We start from the raw sequence: 21,899 nt of genomic DNA, 5'->3' as shown, positions 1-21,899 counted from the left end.
TCCCCAGCCCGCCTTCTGCAGTAATCCGCGAGTACCTTGAAGAGACTGGAGTTGGTCCCTATCAGCACAGACACATCGGAAGTCCCTTTAGGGTCAGGGCATATTAAGGCAGCTGTGTCTACCTCTTCTCTTACCCCAGCAACCTCCTCTGGGAATTCCAGGTGCACTATGACATACCCTTGATAGGGGTATTCATCCATGCTGAGGCCACATAGGCCAAGGCCAGTCAGTGGCTGTATAGGCAGGTGCCTAAGCATCTGTTGGTAGAATGACTGAAATATAATAGTCACTTGAGATCCAGTGTCAAGCACTGCTTTACACTCCACCCCTTCGATCCTCACCATGACCTCTGCTCGAGGCCCTATCAGTCCTGCAGGGATCCCAGCTGGACAGTCTTTTCTGGGGGAATCTTCAAATCCTGCAGACCTGGGGGGTCCCCGTCCCCAGACCCTCTGGCAGCTACCGGATCTCTCCCAACTGATCCTCAGCTTTCCATACACTAAGGAGGGGTTTTCTTCATTACGGCACTTGGCAGCACTGTGTCCATCCTGACCACATCGGTAGCAGAAGAATTGACCTTTCCCCCTTCGCCTGGGGGGGATGGTGGCTCTAAGTGCGGGCTTCTCAATCGCCACAGTTTGAGGCTTCTTATTCCTAGAAGTCTTAACTCGGTCAACGGTACTTTGCAGCTCAGCTATCCGTTCCGTCAGGACCTGCATTTGTTGGGCAAGTTCCTCTCTGGTGCTCACCATCAGTACACTGGCCATTTGCAGTGGTGTTGTGCTGGCTGGCTCCGATGTTTGGGCTTCCCAAAACTCACTGGCAGCCTGCCTTTCTTCCTCCTCTCTGACCTCTTTTATCAGCTGGGAGTAACTTGGGGGATGTTCCCGTCGTTCTCTTAGCCGGAGATGAAGTAGAATCGGGTTCTGATACTGAGTTCCTCTTACAATTTGAGCCAGTCTGGTCTGATCCATCTGCTCAGCAGTCACTGCTCCCCTCATGACAGCTCTCTGAAGCAGTCTCTCCAGTCTCTGTATGTAGGCTGAAGCCTTCTCGCCCTTTTGTTGTCGGGAATTAAGGAACTTACAGTAGCTGTCTTCAGGGCCCTCTACGCTCCCAAAGTTGTGTTCAAGGGCCTCTAGGCAGTCCTTCACACCGACCCCAGGGTCAATGAGCTTCAGGGTGCGAATCACATCTAATGCTGGGCCGCCAAGGCTCTCTATAAGGCATCTTCGCTTTTCTGCATCTGGTACGGCCCACTCTTGCAGCATTTCAGTGGTATGCTCTAACCAGGGTTCAAACTCCTCCTCCCCAGCAAATAATCTTAACTTACGACAAGAGTCTGACTCAGCATGGGGCAGCACAACCTTTTCCAATATTTGCCCCAGAGCTTTTGTCCAATCATCAGCCGAGGCTGCAGCCTCCGAGCTAGAAGCTGCTGAGCCAGGGCCCAACAAACCTGACATATTAGCCATTATACAAACAGTAATTTCCTCAAAATATAAGCACAAACAAAAAATATAAATTGTTTCCCAATGTAGTGGATCACTCAACAGGTGCTTGCGAGGGGTACTGACCCAGGCGATCCCGGACGAGCCCCCAAAAATGTAACCCTTCTGCCCGTCAGAGTTGGCAGCAACAAGGGCCGGGTTCAATATCTAGGGGTTCCATTCCAATAACACAATGCAAACCGGCTCGAGCCCCCACCCAGTGACCTGGGAAAAATATATACCACCCCCGCTGGGCGCCTCCAAGAGGCAATACTTCCCCTCTCGCAAGCACATAGTCTGAGTGTAGCAAAAGTCTTTTAATAACAGAGAGAAACAATGTGGCATTATGTTGGGGAAACACCCCCAACAGGATTCATAACACAACCCATGAGCAAAAACAACCCCACCCCAGGCAAATTGGGGCATGCCCTTTTCCCTTTGGTTCTTGAGTCCAGCAACCCCAAATCACCCAAAGTCCCAAAAGTCCAATGCCCCAAAAGTCTCTGTCCCTGGTCAGGGCAGCCCCAGAGTTCGAAAGTTTATCGGCGGAGCTTTACCTCCCAACCTGGGTGGAAATGGGACGGGGTAAGAGGCACCTTACGTGATCTGAAGCTGACCGCCCCATAGCTCCATAGCGGCGCTCCGCCAGCCGCCCCACGAACTCCTTCGCTCAGCTGCGCTCCGCTCCGCCAGCCGCCCCACAAACTCCCTCGCTCAGCTGCGCTCCGCTCCGCCAGCCGCCCCACGAACTCCTTCGCTCAGCTGCCCCACGAACTCAGCTCCACGGCCCACAAGCAGCTCCTGCCATCCACACACTGCTCCGCGTCGAATTGCTTCACCAGCCGTCCCGCAAACTGCTCCACAATATATCTTCAGGCTCCCCCACTACTTAACACAACACTCAGTGATTTCAGCTCTTAGGTGAATTCAGCTTATAGTAGGGGAGCCCCAGTGCTGGTGCACTGTCAGCCCAAAGTGAGCTCAGCAGCCTATAACTAGACTTCTAACGAAATCAAAATTAGCTCTGATATTCCACAGTGGAGAGAGGAGGAAGTGCAATCAGCATGTAAGGCCCTCACCAAGGGGCCCATGCCACCAAGTACTACTACTTGTCCCCAGCCTCTCTCCATTCACACAGTTTTGGAACCCATGACCCTTGCCTAGCGAGTGCTACTTAGTTGATGGTGAATCCCTCCATCATAACAAAAGGCCACGTACAGTTCCAAGCACAGTTCCCATAATCAGGGTAATAACAATTTATTCTTCCTGCCCCAATAACAGAGACACTGGGGATCCCACAGCAGCCAAAGTGACCATTTGGGCAGCTATGGTCTCATTCTAGGCGTGGTGGGTGTGCCTATGCAAATGAGATCGGCCCCTGAAGTTCTTTTCCACAACTTGCCACACCTCACCACCAGATGTCAGGGTGGAGCTCATCCTGACACTGCTTACATACATAAGGTTCAAGGGACTTAATTTTCAGCAATGGGTGTAATGAGTGTCCCTGCAGACCTTTGCATTTGCACCCTGATATCTGCTGGGAGAGCAATACAGCAGTGCACAGACACACCAGGAAGTTTCTGGAAAGTGTAGGGGACAATTTCCTGGTGCAAGTGCTGGAGGAACCAACTAGGGGCAGAGCTCTTCTTGACCTGTTGCTCACAAACCGGGAAGAATTAGTAGGGGAAGCAAAAGTGGATGGGAACCGGGGAGGCAGTGACTATGAGATGGTTGAGTTCAGGATCCTGACACAAGGAAGAAAGGAGAGCAGCAGATAATGGACCCTGGACTTCAGAAAAGCAGACTTTGACTCCCTCAGGGAACTGATGGGCAGGATCCCCTGGGAGAATAACATGAGGGGGAAAGGAGTCCAGGAGAGCGGGCTGTATTTTAAAGAATCCTTATTGCGGTTACAGAGACAAACCATCCCGATGTGTAGAAAGAATAGTAAACATGGCAGGCGACCAGCTTGACTTAACAGTGAAATCCTTGCTGATCTTAAACACAAAAAAGAAGCTTACAAGAAGTGGAAGACTGGACAAATGACCAGGGAGGAGTATAAAAATATTGCTCAGGCATGCAGGATTGAAATCAGGAAGGCCAAATCACACTTGGAGTTGCAGCTAGCAAGAGATGTTAAGAGTAACAAGAAGGGTTTCTTCAGGTATGTTAGCAACAAGGGTGCTAAAGGAATTGGTGGATGTGATTTCAGAGCCATTGGCCATTATCTTTGAAAACTCATGGCAATCGGGGAGATCCTGGATGACTGGAAAAAGGCTAATGTAGTGCCCATCTTTAAAAAAGGGAAGAAGAACGATCCAGGGAACTACAGGCCAGTCAGCCTCACCTCAGTCCCTGGAAAAATCATGGAGCAGGTCCTCAAGGAATCAATTCTGAAGCACTTAGAGGAGAGGAAAGTGATCAGGAACAGTCAGCATGGATTCACCAAAGGCAAGTCATGCCTGACTAATCTAATTGCCTTCTACGACGAGATAACTGGCTCTGTGGATGAGGGGAAAGCAGTGGACATGTTATTCCTTGACTTTAGCAAAGTTTTTGACACGGTCTCCCACAGTATACTTGCCAGCAAGTTAAAGAAGTATGGGCTGGATGAATGGACTAAAAGGTGGCTAGAAAGCTGGCTAGATTGTCGGGCTCAACAGGTAGTGATCAATGCCTCCATGTCTAGTTGGCAGCCGGTATCAAGCGGAGTTCCCCAAGGGTCGGTCCTGGGGCCGGTTTTGTTCAATATCTTCATTAATGATCTGGAAGATGGCGTGGATTGCACCCTCAGCAAGTTTGCAGATGACACTAAACTGGGAGGAGAAGTAGATACGCTGGAAGGTAGGGATAGGATACAGAGGCCCCTAGACAAATTGGAGGATTGGGCCAAAAGAAATCTGATGAGGTTCAACAAGGACAAGTGCAGAGTCCTGCACTTAGGACGGAAGAATCCCATGCACCGCTACAGACTTGGGACTGTGTGGCTAGGCAGCAGGTCTGCATAAAAGGACCTAGGGGTTACAGTGGACAAGAAGCTGGATATGAGTCAAACAGTGTGCCTTGTTGCCAAGAAGGCCAATGGCATTTTGGACTGTATAAGTAGGGGCATTGCCAGCAGATCGAGGAATGTGATTGTTCCCCTTTATTCGACATTGGTGAGGCCTCATCTGGAGTACTATGTCCAGTTTTGGGCCCCACACTACAAGAAGGATGTGAAAAAATTGGAAAGCGGCCAGTGGAGGGCAACAAAAATGATTAGGGGACTGGAACACATGACTTATGACGAGAGGCTGAGGGAACTGGGATTGTTTATTCTGCGGAAGAGAAGAATGAGGGGGGATTTGATAGCTGTTTTCAACTACCTGAAAGGGGGTTCCAAAGAGAATGGATCTAGACTGTTCTCAGGGGTAGCAGATGATAGAAAAAGGAGTAATGGTGTCAAGTTGCAGTAGGGGAGGTTGAGGTTGGATATTAGGAAAACTTTTTCACTAGGAGGGTGGTGAAGCACTGGAATTCGTTACCTAGGGAAGTAGTGGAATCTCCTTCCTTTGAAGTTTTTAAGGTCAGGCTTGACAAAGCACTGGCTGGGATGATTTAGTTGGGGTTGGTCCTGCTTTGAGCAGGGGGTTGGACTAGATGACCTCCTGAGGTCCCTTCCAACCCTGATATTCTATGATTCAAAAAATTGATATTTGCATATGCAGATATTTGTGCACAAAAGCAAAGTGATTTTTTTTTGTTCTTATGAGCTTGTACCATCCAAACACTGCCACATTTTGCCCGAATACTGGTAGAAACAACAAAATGTTGTCTGATTTGCTCTTGCATCAATAACTTATAAACAATGATGAGCCTGAGCTGAAAAATTCTGACCCAAAGGTTATCCTTCATAGAATTTGAGGGGGTTTGGATGTAGTGCAGGCCCATTTCTTCATACTAGTTATCTTCAAGTCAAATATGATCAAGACAAATTAATCCCAGATCCATCTCAATTGACTACAAATTAGTTGATTATAATTAGTAAAGTTATGTTAGGGATGAATTTGGTGCATTAAGTTTTTTGCTTAATCCTGCCAGCTCTTATTGTAGCCTTCCGCAATAAGTGAAACACAATTTTATAGTATGACCTACTCTTTATAAAACCACATGGACTGTCTTAGACCAGTCTGTTCTGTCCAAGATCCTTTATCTTATTTCTACCCATGATTTTACATTTTTTCCTTGTACAGATTTCAGAAATCCAGATCTTTAGTTTCACAGTTCTTTTCCTTTCATTGCTTTTAAATATTAGTGTTACATTAGTCTCTCTCAAGTGGTCAGGCACTTCTCCTGTTTATTGAGACAAATTAATATCTGTTACATTTTATGTCTGACTGTTGGAGAATTCTGTTAGATCATGGGTCTTCCTCTGTTTTTAATTGCTCCAATTTATTTCAGCCTCTTCCGATTTATCATTTAGTTTAAGTAACAATAATGCACCTTTTCTTTGAGGAACACATAATGCTTTACATACATTAATCAATTTAGCCTCATAACATTCTTGAGAGGTACTTGATTATTATTCCCATTTTATAGATGAGGAAACCAAGGCACAGAGAAATTAAGCGATTTACTGAAGCCCATAGAGGTAATTTGTAGCAGCGTAGGGAATAGAACCAAGATCTCATGCCTCCCACCCTTGTGCTTTAACCCCAAGATCATTCTTCCTCCAACACCATCAAGTTTCACTGTCTGCTCCTAGAAGCTGTATCTCTGATTCTGATGTATTGCGCTCTGTAGTGGGCTAAAAGGGCGTGTAGTTTTCAGTTTAAAAGTCTTTACTGTAAACTGCTTTATCCATAAACAAAGTTTATTGGAGGACCAAGGGAATACGTACACAGAAGTGACAAATATTTTCAGATACTCAAGTGGATATTATCTGCCCAGCTTCTTTTGGCCAACTTCCTATAATGTATCTGATTCCAGCACTCCCTCAACAAGAATCTGGCAACATGAGCAAGCCTTTCCCTCATCTGTTGCAGCTTAACTGCCACCAGATTTTACAGCTTTGTAAAAGGGTCACATAGCTTGTAGCCAGCCAGTCTCAGTATTGCCAACCCAAACTTTCCAAACTCATGAGTCAGGACCCAAAAATCACAAAGCTGCCTTAACAATCACAAGATTTTAAAATATGGATTGGATGTTTTTTCTTTTTGTTTTTGAACCTTTAGGGTACCCTCAAGTCACATGTTCAAGCTTTTCTCTGCAACCATGAGGGCTAGAAAACTTTTTTTTAAAATGAAAGCTGAGAATTTCATGTAATCACATGCCTCAGTGAGCTGAAGCTTTAAGTAAAACATCAAATAGTGCGAGACTCACAATAAAATCAAAAGAGTTGGCAACACTAATTTCCCTGCCACTTCCCAAAAAGCTATTGTTATTCTACCTTATTTTTCTCCCTTTCTTGGCAGCTTTCCAGAAACTCAGCAGCTAAGGGTTTTCTACTGCAGTCCTGGGTTCTGCTTCACTGAGCCTTCCTGAACCAGTAAATTTGTAATGTACGTGATAGGAAAAAGTTGAAATGCTCATTTATACTATGGTAGACGTGATATATCTTGACTTGGGCTGTAAACTGATTTAAAAAATTAATTGCGATTAATCGCACTGTTAAATAATAATAGAATACCATTTATTTAATTATTTTTGGATGTTTTCTACATTTTCAAATATATTGATTTCAATTACCACACAGACTACAAAGTGTACAGTGCTCACTTTATATTATTATTTTTATTACAAATATTTGCACAGTAAAAAACAAAAGAAATAGTATTTTTCAATTCACCTAATAGAAATAATGTAGGGCAATCTCTTTATCATGAAAGTTGAACTTACAAATGTACAGTTATGTACAAAAAATAACTGCAGTCAAAAATAAAACAATTAAAAATTTTAGAGCCTGCATGTCCACTCAGTCCTACTTCTTGTTCAGCCAATCGCTCAGACAAACATGTTTGTTTACATTTGCAGGAGATAATGCTGCCTGCTTCTTGTTTATCATGTTACCTGAAAGTGACAGTAGGTGTTTACATGGCACAGTTGTAGCTGGCATTGCAAGATATTTATGTGCCAGATGCGCTAAAGATTCATATCTTCCTTCATGCTTCAACCACTCTTCCAGAGTACATGCATCCATACTGATGATGCGTTCTGCTCGATAACAATCCAAAGCAGTGCAGAGTGATGCATATTCATTTTCATCATCTGAGTCAGATGCCAACAGCAGAAGGTTGATTTTCTTTTTTGGCTGTTCGGATTCTGTAGATTTCGAATCGGACTGTTGCTGTTTTAAGACTTCTGAAAGCATGCTCCACACCTCGTCCCTCTCAGATTTTGGAAGGCACTTCAGATTCTTAAATCTTGGGTCAAGTGCAGTAGCTATCTTTAGAAATCTCACATTGGTACATTCTTTGCATTTTGTCAAATCTGAAGTGAAAGTATTTTTAAAACAAACATGTGTTGGGTCATCATCCGAGACTGCTATAACATGAAATATATGGCAGAATGTGGGTAAAACAGAGCAGGAGAAATACAATTCTCCCCCAAGGAGTGCAGTCACAAATTTAATTAACTCCTTTTTTTAAATGAGCGTCATCAGCATGGAAGCATGTCCTCTGGAATGGTGTCCGAAGCATGAAGGGGTATACAAATGTTTAGCATATAAATTCCTTGCAACGCTGGATACAAAAGTGCCATGTAAATGCCTGTTCTCACTTTTAGGTGACATTGTAAATAAGAAGCAGGCAGCATTAGGTCCTGTAAATGTAAACAGATTTGTTTGTCTTAGCGATTGGCTGACCAAGAAGTATTGAACAATGACTGAGTAGGCTTGAAGGCTCTAAAGTTTTACATTGTTTTGGTTTTTGAGTGCAGTTATGTAACAAAAATAAATCTACATTTGTAAGTTGCACTTTCATGATAAAGATATTGCATTATGGTACTTGTTTGAGGTGAATTGAAAAGTATTTATATTGTTTATCATTTAATCATTGTTTATCAATTCAGTATTTCTTTGTTTATCATTTTTACAGTGAAAATATTTGTAATAAAAATAATAATATAAAGTGAGCACTGTACACTTTCTATTCTGTGTTGTAACTGAAATCAATATATTAGAAAATGTAGAAAAGCATCCAAAATATTTAATAATTTTCAGTTGGTATTCTATTGTTTAACAGTGCAGTTAATCACGATTAATTTTTTTAGTTAATCACGTGAGTTAACTGCAATTAATCGACAGCCCTAATGTTGACTTTAAGGCTTTTGATACTGTCTCGCATGACCTTGTGATAAACAAACTAGGGAAACACAACCTAGATGGAATTACTATAAAATGGGTGCATAACTGGTTGGAAACCCATCCTCAGAGAGTAGTTATCAGTGATTCACAGTCAAGCTGGAAGGGCATATTGAGTGGGGTCTCACAGGGATCAGTTCTGATTTAGATAATGGCATACAGAAGTACACTTATAAAGTTTATGGATGATACCAAGCTGGGAGGGGTTGCAAGTGCTTTGGAGGATAGGATTAAAATTCAAAATGATCTTGACAAACTGGAGAAACAGTCTGAAGTAAATAGGATGAAATTCAATAAGGACAAATGCAAAATACTCCACTTAGGAAGGAACAATCAGTTGTACACATCTAAAATGGAAAATGACTGCCTAGGTAGGAGTACTGAGGAAAGGGATCTGGGGGTCATAGTGGACCACAAGCTAAATATGAGTCAACTGTATAACACTGTTGCAAAAAAAGCGAACATCATTCTGGGATGTATTAACAGGAGTGTTTTAAGCAGGACACAAGAAGTAATTATTCCGCTCTACTCCGCGCTGATTAGGTGTCAACTGGAATATTGTGTCCAGTTCTGGGCACCACATTTCAGGAAAGATGTGGACAAATTGGAGAGAAGAGCAACAAAATGATTAAAGGTCTAGAAAACATTACCTATGAGGGAAGATTGAAAAAATTGGTTTGTTTAGTCTGGAGAAGAGAAGACTGAGGTGGAGTCGTAACAGTTTTCAAGTACATAAGAGGTTGTTACAAGGAGGAGGGGAAAAAATTGTTCTTAACCGCTGAGGATAGGACAAGAAACAATGGGCTTAATTTGAAGCAAGGGTGGTTTAGGTTGGACATTAGGAAAAATTTCCTGTCAGGGTGGTTAAGCACTGGAATAAATTGCCCAGTGAGGTTGTGGAATTTCCATCATTGGAGATTTTTAAGAGCAGGTTAGACAAACACCTGTCAGGCATGGTCTAGATAATGCCTACAATACTGGATTTACCATGGCACCGGGCCCACGGTCTAAAGGGGCCCCAGCCAGGCCTGCTCTTCTCCGCCCCCCACCCACCGCTCTCTGCAGCGGGGGCAGCAGGCAGAAGCTTGGTCCTGCCGGCTCCTGCTGCAGAGCTGGCTCCACCGGCAGCCAAGTTCCCCCTTCCCCACCTCTTCTCCCAGTGTGCTGCTTTCCTAGTCCTCCCCCTCTCCCTCCCTCCCTTCCTCTCCCTGCCACCGAATAGCTGATCACCTGCGCGAGGGAGGGGGAGGAGCAGAGCCACAGTGCACTCACCGCTGGGGGAGGAGGTGGAGAAGAGGCGGGGGGTATGGCCTTGAGGAAGGGGGTGGAATCAGGGTATAGCACCTCCAGCACCCTGCTGTGAGCCGCTTAGGGCAGGGGGCTGGGAGCACTCCCACAACCCCCAGCCCTCTGCCCTGACTCCTGCACCCCTCTCACACACCCCCAGTCCTGACTTCTGCACTGCCCACACATACCCAGCCCCCTGACACCCCATGCCCTGACTCCAGCACCCCTCCGCATCCCCACTCTGAGCACCAAACAGAAGCTCCTGCCCTCCTCCCCACATTCCCACCTGCACCCCTTGCACCAAATGGAAGCTGCCCCAGGTAAGTGCTCCACACCCCAACCTCCTGCCCCAACCCTGAGCCCCTTCCCTCACCTTAGCTCCTGGCCAGAACCTGCACCCCAACCCCCAGCCTGCTCCTGCACCCTAACTTCCTCCCAGACCCTGCACCTCCACCCTCATCTCAGTGCATGGAGAGACAAAGAGAATGGGCTAGAACCAAGAAGAAGGTAGGTACCCGCTCTATGTGGGCAGGGGCCGGGGGGATAAAAATCAATGACTTTTTAAAAAAATTAAAAACATCAGATTTTTTTATTTAAATTGGATTTTTGAGGGGAAAACACCTATCTACAGATAGTTTTAATTAAGATACATTATATCTCATCATGGAATAGAGATTATAAATTCTAATTCTATAGTATGAGACAATATATTCATGTAATGTTTAAGAAAAGTTTTGTAAATGAGTTCTAATAGTTCATGGATTAGGGACACAATCTTATGGGGTTCCACAGGCTTCTGTATAGATTATTTATGTTAATCTTTCTATCTACCCAATGGGACTCAGTGCTCAGTCTAGAAGATACCATCAGAGAAGCTTAGTTTTGCAGTTCTCAAACTGTGGATTTGTGTCTCCAGAGGTAATATGCTTGTTAACAGCAAAAATGTTTTAAGTAAATAAATAAATAATTTATAGAGGTGAGAAATAACAGACCTCAACTCTATTGTCCCTCTGCAAATTTTTGTAACAGAGTCAATCCCTTACCTCTCTTTAAAAGTGAAAAGTTTCAAAAAGTTCAATGAATAGAAGATTGTTGGGGGTGGAATAGACCTGGACAAGGAGAAAAAGTCTGGAGATAAATGTGAGAGGCGAGGGACATATGCTTTTTTGTTAAAATATTATGTTTGTTGTTGAAGAAAAAATATCAAGAATACTTAACGTTGTTGTTTTAGTTAAATAAAACAATTTAAATGTCTGTCTCCTAATACAGCCTGGCAAGAAAATCCTCCAAATATTAATGATTAACCTGTTGAGCTGGAGATAGTTCACCTCCCAATGACTTCATAAATATCTGCTTCAATTATCTTTGGTAAATGAAATAACCAAACATTCATTTTCTGATATAGCTGTAGAACTCACCTAAAAAGTTTTCAAAATAAATCACTGTTTAAAAATGTATAGTGTGTACCTTCTAAAAATGAAACCTACATCTATGAGTTGTGAAGAAAATGTATTAAGATTATAACAACCAACAAGAATGCACTTTTATGTAGAAAACCATGATTAAATCGAGTCTTCCTGACTAGTGATTTAAATCATGATTTAAATCAAATCCACTCTATCTGCTGGGCTCTTGCCCCGGCCCCTTCATTCTCCAGGGGGGCCCACAAATATGTTTGGTGCCGGGCCCACAAAAAGTTAATCCGGCCCTGAATACCTATTCCTGCCATGTGTGCGGGGGACTGGAGTAGATGACCTCTCGAGGTCCCTGCCAGCCTACAGTTCTATGATTTTATGATTAATGATCATTCTTTGTTACTAGGGCATGGTCCTATCACAGTAAGATTCTTTATTCTCTGAGTCATATTGGTCTCTTCCATTTATGAATTTCTTTCACCAAACCTTCTGAGGTCTTGAGGAAAAACTATTATCTCAAATTCTTTCTTGTTTTGAAAAATGCAGGTTAGTCAGGTTAGTCAGACTTTATTATTCAGAAGATAACATTATTCAAAAGTACAAATCAAGTGAGAGACCATAATCAGATATTGAAGTATGAATACAATCAAACCTCAAGAAATCTTGTAAGAAAATTGAAGAAAAGTGGTGTGCTAAATATATGAAAATTCTAGGTCGTTTACTAGCAGTAACTGTTTCCCAACACATGGCTGGGAGGCTACAGTGGTCAAGTCCATGCTATCTATTTGTAACATGTGAGCTAGTATATTTATGGGCGGAAAATTGTTTACTAAAGCAAAGAGCAAATAGGTTTTTAAAAGCCCTTGGATTAGATGCCTTATACAATCTGTTTGTACTATAAGTAAACAACATATTTTTCCCCACCCATCAGTCTGCCAATATCTTCAACTCTATCCTTTCCTCTTCTTAACCCTTTTGCTTCATTTTAGTCTTGTACATCCCCCTGTACCACCTACATTCATTCACCTTGGTACAAAGGTCATCTCTACGAATTTAAGACCAGCTACTGATGAGATAGTGGCACAAATCAGAGTACACTGTCCACTCAGAGTTGTGGGTAGCCCAACTTACTATCTATGGACCAGATTCTGATACTCTCACTCACTTTGAATAGTGCCTTATTCCACCAAGGATCCCATTAAAGTCCATGGGGCATCTCGTGTGTACATACTCCTTAGTGTCACTAAGAGTGGCAGAATCTGTGTATATAGAAACATGCTATGTAATGCAGAAAACATCCTTTTTTTTTCTTAAAGGCAAAAAATGTGCTTCATTCTCCCCGATCTACTTACAGCCTCATACCTTCCTCCATTTCTTCCAGCTGTAGTAAATCCATGAGCCATTTTGATAATCAGGAGGGCAATTTTGAATTGGATTGAGGAATAGAAAGGAAGCCATGAAAATGATGGAAGATAAAGGTGATCTGACTCTGCTTCCTCGAGTGACAGACTAGTCAGGCAGCCTGAAGTTTAGAGAGCAGAGATTTAGGAAGACCATAAAAAATGGAACTGCAGTAGTCAAGATAGGAGGTGATTAATGCATGGATAAGGATGTAAGCAAAAGCAGAGAGGACAGGGTAAGGACAAATTCTGATAATGTTCTGAAACTGGTGATAAGCTGAAATACAGACAAGGGAGATGTAGAAAGTAAAGTTATGTTGGCGATTAAAGATGACTCTGAGATTTCTTGCTTTGGAAGCAAAGTTAAGGCCTGAGTTAAGGAAAGTGATAGCTGAGTCAGAAACTTGGGGGCAAAAGAGGGCCATCTTACCAAAAGACAGGTTTCAGAGTAGTAGCCGTGTTAGTCTGTATTCGCAAAAAGAAAAGGAGTACTTGTGGCACCTTAGAGACTAACCAATTTATTTGAGCATAAGCTTTTGTGAGCTACAGCTCTAAGGTGCCACAAGTACTCCTTTTCTTCTTACCAAAAGAGAGTCTTCAGTCTCTGATGTATTCATTAATTGGGTTATTATTGTGTAGCTTGGATCTAACAGTCAAGACAGGAATATAAACAGCTTGGTATCCTATATGTCAAGGTGCTGAGCTCTTCTAGTGAGATATATGCACTGACTGCATTAGGAGTTGATAGTACTCAACACCTCATGTACCCTTTCCAACCTAAACATCTTGCAGGATCATGCCCTTAGAGCTGATGGAGATGGAAATTTGGGTGCCATGTACAAAAAGCCTTGAGACTTTATTACCAATAAAGAGATTAATTTACTACCGTCAATCTCTCTCGCCTAATACTGTATACCTATTCCTTAGCTCATTCACTTTACTCCTCTAACCTTTGTCTCCTGTCTATCTTCTGCCCTTGCCTTCCCACTATTGTGTATGATCATGTCCCAGATTTTGTTGTTGTTGTTCCCATCTACCTGGAATGCCCTATACTCCTCTCCTAATTTACTGTAAAACCTTGTTTTTCTCTTTATTTTATAATTGATCAGGTCAGTGTACATGTATAGTGTCTGAAGGGTGCTTATACAAATATAAATTGAATTCTATACACTATCAGTGATTGTTAAGTGGGAAATCATGATGGCTAATAATCCAAAATGCATTTGGTTTTCTGTTTAATTTTGTGATATACCCTGTCAGGTAATATACCCTATTTCTGACACAATACTGCTTGTGAACAAAATGTGAGCTTAACAGTATTCAAGTTTCAGCAGATGAATCTTATCCCTGTTAGTGAGGTTTGTCTAAATGGCAGTCACGTGGAATCCTGATGGTCCAATTTCCTACTGTAATTAGTTTCTGAATGTGGCTAATTACTTGTTCTTTTTTTCTAGAGAGAAACTGAGTGATAAAATATCTAGAAACAAATCTATACCACATTATTTTACTTATTTTACTTTTATTTACTTTTTTTATTTATTTAATAAAAGCCTGTGACTAGTCTCTCTGCCTGCCCTCCCACAATACTCACAAAACCATTCATCTCTACATGATGCAGCTGCAATAATATATGAAGGCCTGGCAGAATCAGGTTTTTTTTGTACTTTTGACAGATAATATTGATGCTTATTTTAAAGGTTTTAAAATATTGTCATTAATTTGCATTTTCACAGTTGCAGGAAATTATGGGGAGGGGTCAGACAAGACAATCGATGGTCAGACAACAATTATTTAATGACAGTAGATGTTGAGATTTGAAAAGTTAAAGCTTTATAGAGCTGTTAAAACACAAATTGTCAATATCATGTCAAAATATACAAAGTAAATATCCTTAAATGAAACTCTAATAAGTTCACAAGCCACATTTTTCTGACTTTATCTGTCTGTACATTTTGATTATTATCAATGGAAATATTTTTGTCTGTATGTGTACAGTGAAATTGATGTTTACCAGCATTTACTGATAAAAATCTAATAGTTCCAAGCCTAAATATATGCTGTTCAAGGTGAATGATCGCATCACCTCTATGGCTGAATGCTATTATACAAGCTACAATTGTGACAGCTCCAAAATGTGAGTGGTATTCGGGGATCCTACTTTTCAGTGATAAAAAAAAACCAAAATTCTCCAATAAAAAAACCATAAAAATCTGCAATTAAAATGAAACACTGAACTTTAGCTTCCCTAGCCACAATATATGTAGGTATCAATTGAACACATGTTATTGATATATTTACAATTTTGACAGCTGAAGTCCCACTGCATGGGGCTGACAGTCCGAGCCCTGTCTATTCTCCTAATTATCCAAATTTTTGATTATCAGTTCTGGCCCTGGTCCCAATTAGATCAGATAATTGGGGTTCCACTGTATATATTTTTATTTTTTCACAAAATGTAAAAACTAAAGATTCTCTGTAAAAATGCAAATTCCACATTTTTCCAAGGCAAGCAGATTTCTAGGATCCCTGGTGATCATGGACTCACTAGTGTCCACAGTTCACATAGAATATAAGCCTGGGGACTACTGAATAGACATAAGTGTGTCAGAAGTTACAAAAAGAAAAGGAGGACTTGTGGCACCTTAGAGACTAACAAATTTATTTGAGCATAAGCTTTCGTGAGCTACAGCTCACTTCATCAGATGCATGTAGTGGAAAATACAGTGGGGAGATTTTATATACACAGAGAACATGAAACAATGGGTGTTACCATACACACTGTAACAAGAGTGATCAGGTAAGGTGAGCTATTACCAGTGCTGGGCGGGGACCTTTTGTAGTGATAATCAAGGTGGGCCATTTCCAGCAGTTGACAAGATGACGTTCTTGATCACTCTTGTTACAGTGTGTATGGTAACACCCATTGTTTTATGTTCTCTGTGTCTGTAAATCTCCCCACTGTATTTTCCACTGAATGCATCCGATGAAGTGAGCTTTAGCTCACGAAAGCTTATGCTCAAATAAATTTGTTAGTCTCTAAGGTGCCACAAGTCCTCCTTTTCTTTTTGCGGATACAGACTAGCACGGCTGCTAGTCAGAAGTTACAGTTAGTATTGTCATGGCAAATCTGTAAAGAACATAGACTCCTTACAGTTAGTATAGCATTAGTAAAACAAATACAATTTTTGGAACTTACTATGGAGAGAAATTGAAATTGTTAAATAATTTAGGTTCAGATTTATCTTAGACCATAGTTTTCTAAATAGTTTGGTGTATATAAACACTGTCACATAATAAAGTTGATAATTGGTCATTAATTACTGCTGTTTTTTACTTATAATGATTTAAACCTTACTTTTATGTTTTTAAGTAGCCATATGGTTATATTGTGTGGTAGTTATTATTTTATGTATTTTATAATACAGTACTGCCCAGATGCCTGCCTCAGTCAGGATTGGGCCCACATTGGGTGAGTGCTGTACAAACCCATACAAAGACACAGACCTTGCAACGACAAGCTTACAAATAAATGCTGTACTACAGTATTCCAGTACTGCAGTGTTACCTATATTTAGAATGTTTACCACAGAAAGGTATTTATACGTAAGGCAGTAGGGCCATTTCCTGAGCCTTTTGCTGTGTGCATACAGAGCCTGGCTGTAACTCCATGGCTGAGCTGGTCTCTGAGCTCAGAGAGTGCTAATCAGCTCATGAAGCAAGAACAAGACTCAGATGTCTGAATCCAAACTAATCAAAACATTTATTTTCTGAGAAAATTATTGGCTGTCTCTGAGGTAAAATATAGCTCTGTCTGTCTGGATGTCTCTTTGCCATCAATCTCTTTTTCATTATCTTTGGCCTCATACTGTGATCTTGCTAGATCTCAGAAGATGAAAAGGGTTAGACAAGGTCAGTACTTAGATGGTAGACCTTCAAAGAATAGCTAAATGTGGAAGAAACCTAGTCATTAAGTGGGCGAAACAAGGTGGGTGAGGTAATATCTTTTGTTGGCCCAACTTCTGATAAAAGATATTACCTCACCAACCTTTGTCTCTCTCATATCCTGGGACTAACATGGCTACAACACTGCAAATATTCATTAAGTGGCTCTTTTTCTGAATTAGTTTAATGTGGTGCTGTCTTTGGATGAGCTATGAAACCAACCTGTTCTTTTCATAAACAAAGAAATTTGTTCTCCAATAGGGTCAGTCTGGCATCATTTTACCAGCACCAAATTCACTTTGATTTAAAAGAAAAGCAAATATATTTCTTACTATTTGTGCAATCAAGCATTTACTTTGTAATTCAGATCTTAAGCTGGTGCTAGATCCCGTAGCCTAAACTTCTATTCGGAAAAGAATTGACACCACTAATTCTAACCCAAAAGAAGGGGCTTCTTGAAAGACAATGAGGTAGTAAATGTTCAGTAGGCAAAAGAGCTTCAATTCACTGTAAGGCACAGGTGCTTACTTTTTTGGTGAATATAATACTAAAATATTTAAACTAGTATTTTTTCTTTGTGTATTTGAGTTTATGCAATATATTCAAGTTAAATTATTGACTAAACGAGATCAAACACTTTGCTTTCACCCAGAGTGCCAACAAACTGTGATACTCCAAAATGGCAAGTAAATAATTTCTAAAATGTGATGAATGATGTTTGAATCAAGTAATCATTTCCTTACAGGATGTGTAGAGGAAGATTCTCTCCTTGGATGTGCAGATAGCTCTCATTAATGTAGCAGGAAACCACTCGCGCACATCTGAGAATCAAATTTGACCCAGAGATATATAATTTTAATATCACTACATAATAAAAAAATTAATATCTTATATTTCCATAATGCCTTTCATGCCAAAGGATCCTAAAGTATTTTCAAAAGCTGCAAGATATATAAATAAATGTATCTAGTTTCTTATTATACTAAACTGAAGGGTGTCTCAAAAATAACAATAATAAAAATAATGGACCAAATATTGAAGTCCTTACTCAGTTAAAACTCACACTGAAATCAATGGAAGTTTTGTCTGAATAAGGTCTAGATAAGGACTTGATGATTTGGCATATTACTTATTTGTTAATAAAATAATTGGCAGTTAGGTACATACACGTTTTTTTTAAGAAATCAAGTTAAAAAGGTAATATTTTTGAAAAAATGAAACTGTCCAGATGTGCAAAGATTGTCAGTGAAAAACTAAACTATAGATGGGCCAAGTTGCAAAGTTCAGCTCTTTCCCACTGAATTTTGCAAAAGTCTAGATCCAAAGTTTTGTTTCAGCCCCATCAGAGATACTGGCTAGCTGCAAACTTTGAATCTGAACCCAGATCTGAACTTCATAGGCTTGTTGGTGGGAGTAGCTGTCTCATCCAGTGGGAGTGTTTGTGGGGCCATCTACACTTAAATAATACAAAACCCTTTTGTACAGTGATAATTGTTAATGTTCTGTGCTCCTTTTTGATATATGCATGCAACTCCAATTAGCCTCAGTAGTAGTTACATCTGAGCAATGAAGGAAGAAAAGACCCTGATTTCTTATGCAGAATCTCCTATAAAATTCAGCCAACTGGTTGCAGAAATGTAATTGATTGTTTCGATGACAAGTTATTTCACAACTCTGAATCAAGTTGAATGTCAAGCTCTGATGAAATCTGCTAATTGGACTGTGAAAATTAAAATACATCCCCTTGCTTTAAAATAAAATGTTTAAAAAGAGAATTTTTTAAAAGCTACCTGATAAGAATGTTAAATTAATAAAAAATTACCTGATAAGTGATGTGGACAAAAGGTGGCTCCTGAAAAGATGGGTATGCTAAAGAAAACCTCTTTCCATTTTTAGTGGAGTCTGTTAGTTCAGCAAGGTGCAGCTGTAACTCAGTGAAGCTGCCACACAGTCTCTCTAGATTCCTGGATATGTGACTTGCTCCCTTTTCACTTGGCAAGTTGTTATTTTTAGGAGAAATAGAAGTTTCTTGAATCACATCCAGCTGCACTTTAGGAGAAGCTGGTCTGTTGGAAAACCTGGCTGGTGTCCCAAGTCCAAAGGGAGCCACTGACCGATTAATTGGCTCAGCATCCAACATTTCCAAAGTAATGGATGGGTCACCTGAGACTCTTTTTTCATCAAGGTCACTCACACTTGATGATGAGCTTCGTTCATAACTGGGACTCTTCACTTCTTCTATGAGTTTTCTCCTGCCACTAGGGGATTGAATGATAGTGCTACCTGGTATTAACAGCTCCCTGCTCAAGGGTTGATCTTCCATGGCAAGATTTTCAAAGAACTTCCGTTTTCCAAGAGTATTCATGGAGGATTCGAAATTAGAAAGCAGATTCTGGGTGGCATGAGACGGTGCTGAAAAATCTTCTTCAAATATTAATTCTTTGATCATTAAACGAATAATGTACCTTTCTGAACTTGAAGATGGAATGAGAGTAGGGTCAGTGAATTTCTGCTTTCCAATCAAAATCAACAAGAGTTTATCTGTCAAGAAGCACAAACCCTTTGGTCTTTCACTTTTCTCCAGTTGGATTTGTTGAATATTGGGCATGCAGGAAGAGGTTACCGAATAAACCAAAACAATGTTACAAGTATTGGAGGCTACTGCCACAATCTGAGCTCTAGGGTCAAAAGCTATTATATCAGGGACCAGAATGCCTGGGATGCTGACTTTTCGGGTGGTCGTTACCTTTCTTTCAAAAGTTACCAAGATCAGGTACGAAGAGTCCTGATTGTTTCCTGAGACATAGTCCTTGTGTCTCAGAGGAATGAGAGGACTGGGATCAGATCTCCGACGGTTTGCAAGGATATGGGTCAAATCCACAGGACCTGATGAAGAAGAAGCAACTGAATCAACAGCCACTGATTTTTCTGAATCTGTCGACTTTCTTCTTAGGTCCATGGAGTATTCCTCATCCCCAAGTGCCAGAGTAGACTGTGAAGTTAAAGAACCTGTTTCCGTACCAGATGGCACATCAAAAGTAATGCCTGCATTTAAGCCGCAGATCTTATCTAATGGAAGCTCTGTGGCTACAGCAATTTGGAAATCTAAAGTAGCTTCTATAGCACAGATATAACTGCCCACATCAAATACTGGGCAAAAGAAGCAAGCATTTAAAGCTTTCTGAGTATCATCCCATATGTAGGAATGAAGGGCACTGCCTATAGCAACTACCAAGCGATTGCCTTCCTTAGTCCAACAAGCGCAGTGGATGAGACCACTACTTTTGATATCCGCCTTAACCTTGGAGTTATCAGAACGAACAGCGTGTAAAATGGAGGCGTCCCGTTTAGTAAGCACAGCCAAAATATCCTTCTTGGGATGCCATGCACAGCCCTGGGGAAGCATTGGGAATGGCTCTCCAATTTCACAAGTCTGAGAAACCAGGAGCTTTTTCTTTTCCAAAATGTTATAGCTCAGCTGCCAAACAGTGACATGTTTTTTATGCTGAACAGCAAGCAGAGCTGGTGTGTCTGCAGCACAATAGGAGCCCCAGTAAAGTCCATGAACATGTTCAAACTGACCAATTACACTTGAGTCACCAAACTTGAGTTCTCCATGATGCAAATGTAAAGCAGTCAGTGCCACTTGCTTCCCATCTGTCCAGGCAATTCCATGCACAGGGTGTATGGCCTGATGCAGGGCATTAAGGCCAGTTCTTAGAAGTTTTGCCTTTCCCAACTCCATCCTTTTAAACTTCCTCCCTAGAGGTGATTGTTCCAAAGTAAAAAATCCATAGGATTCATTTGAGCATCTTGATAAGGAAAATGTGTCCCTCAGCTGTTGACTTGTTTCCCTGTAGGTGAATCAAACTGATTTTTTTTTCTAATAAGCAAGGAGCCTGAAACGCAAACTCCTTCACACTGTGACTCTCCAGCTGCTCTTCTAAGTATAAATCCAGGTGAAAGCTGCTTTTGCTGTGCTTTTTTCTGGGAGGAGTTATCAGCTTCATGTGATGTCTAACAAGGTTTAGCTAATTACTGTATGCTTCACTGACATTTTCTCAGTAGCCTATTTTTAACTCTTAAATGCTGGGAGTATATTTAAAAATAACACTCTAATACCTTGACCTTCAGTGAATGAAGGGCTTCTTCAATGAATGGAGAAGAGAGATCCTATGCTGCTAAGCCTTGGCATTAAACTACAGCATGAAATAATGACCTGACAGTTCTTTACAGACAGTCTTTGAAGGAAAAAGTAAAGTTTAAACATATCCATTAAGAATAAGGGCCAGATTCCAATCTCTGATATGCAGCACATTTCAAAGATTCCTAAGGGGCTTTAGAAGGGGAAATAGGAGAAAGCAATCATACTCACTGGTTATATGAAATGTGAGAGAGGGGGAGACAAAAAGATAAGCAACATAAACTAGAAGCCAGGGCACCTGATCTAATTAGTGTTCGTTTCTCTAGATCAGATTTATTTATGTCACTTCCCTTTTGGTCTTCCCAGGTGTTCATTTCTGCCTGTGAGCATACAGCTTAAGCCAAAAAGGACAGGTTGTGGATTCTCCATCATGGACAATTTTAAAAACAAGTTGGATATTTTTCTAAAAGATATTCTCTAGTTCGAACCGGAATTAATTCAGTGATGTCCTAAGACGTGTGTTAAACAGGAGTTCCGACTAAATGACCCAGTGGTGCCTTCTGACTTTATAAACTTTTCTCTTTTGCGACCTATTCCACTGAGCGTCTTGTGATCTCCTTGTTGCTATTGTTCTTACTGATGCACTTGTTGTGTCTTTTGCTCTTTACACAACAATAGTGATATGAAGAAACGACATGGGCTCAGTTGGGTTCCAAATAACTGTCTGTACAAACACTTATTAGATCATGAAAGGCCTAGCTATATACAACCTGCAGCTCTGGCTGGTTTCTGGCAACTTCTAAAAATATAAAACATGGTGAGCACCACCAAAGGGCTTGTTAGGCTATAGATATTCAGGCCTGTCTGTAAAGGCCTATACTC

General features: G+C 41.1%; 1 protein-coding gene across 1 annotated transcript in view; it reads right to left on the bottom strand.

The window, feature by feature from the left end:
• WDCP (WD repeat and coiled coil containing) overlaps positions 1-20,618 on the bottom strand; it is a 38,107-nt gene extending 17,489 nt beyond the window's left edge. The window contains exon 1 of the mRNA XM_073335351.1: positions 18,696-20,618. Within this exon, the coding sequence (XP_073191452.1) occupies positions 18,696-20,618 (1,923 nt within the window). The remainder of the gene's footprint in view (positions 1-18,695) is intronic.
• Between the last annotated feature and the right edge of the window lie 1,281 nt (positions 20,619-21,899).

Source organism: Lepidochelys kempii, chromosome 3 (assembly GCF_965140285.1).
Source record: "Lepidochelys kempii isolate rLepKem1 chromosome 3, rLepKem1.hap1, whole genome shotgun sequence".
Taxonomy (NCBI): domain Eukaryota; kingdom Metazoa; phylum Chordata; order Testudines; family Cheloniidae; genus Lepidochelys; species Lepidochelys kempii.
Note: the sequence above shows the minus strand (reverse complement) of the source record. Positions and strands in the feature narration are given on the sequence as shown.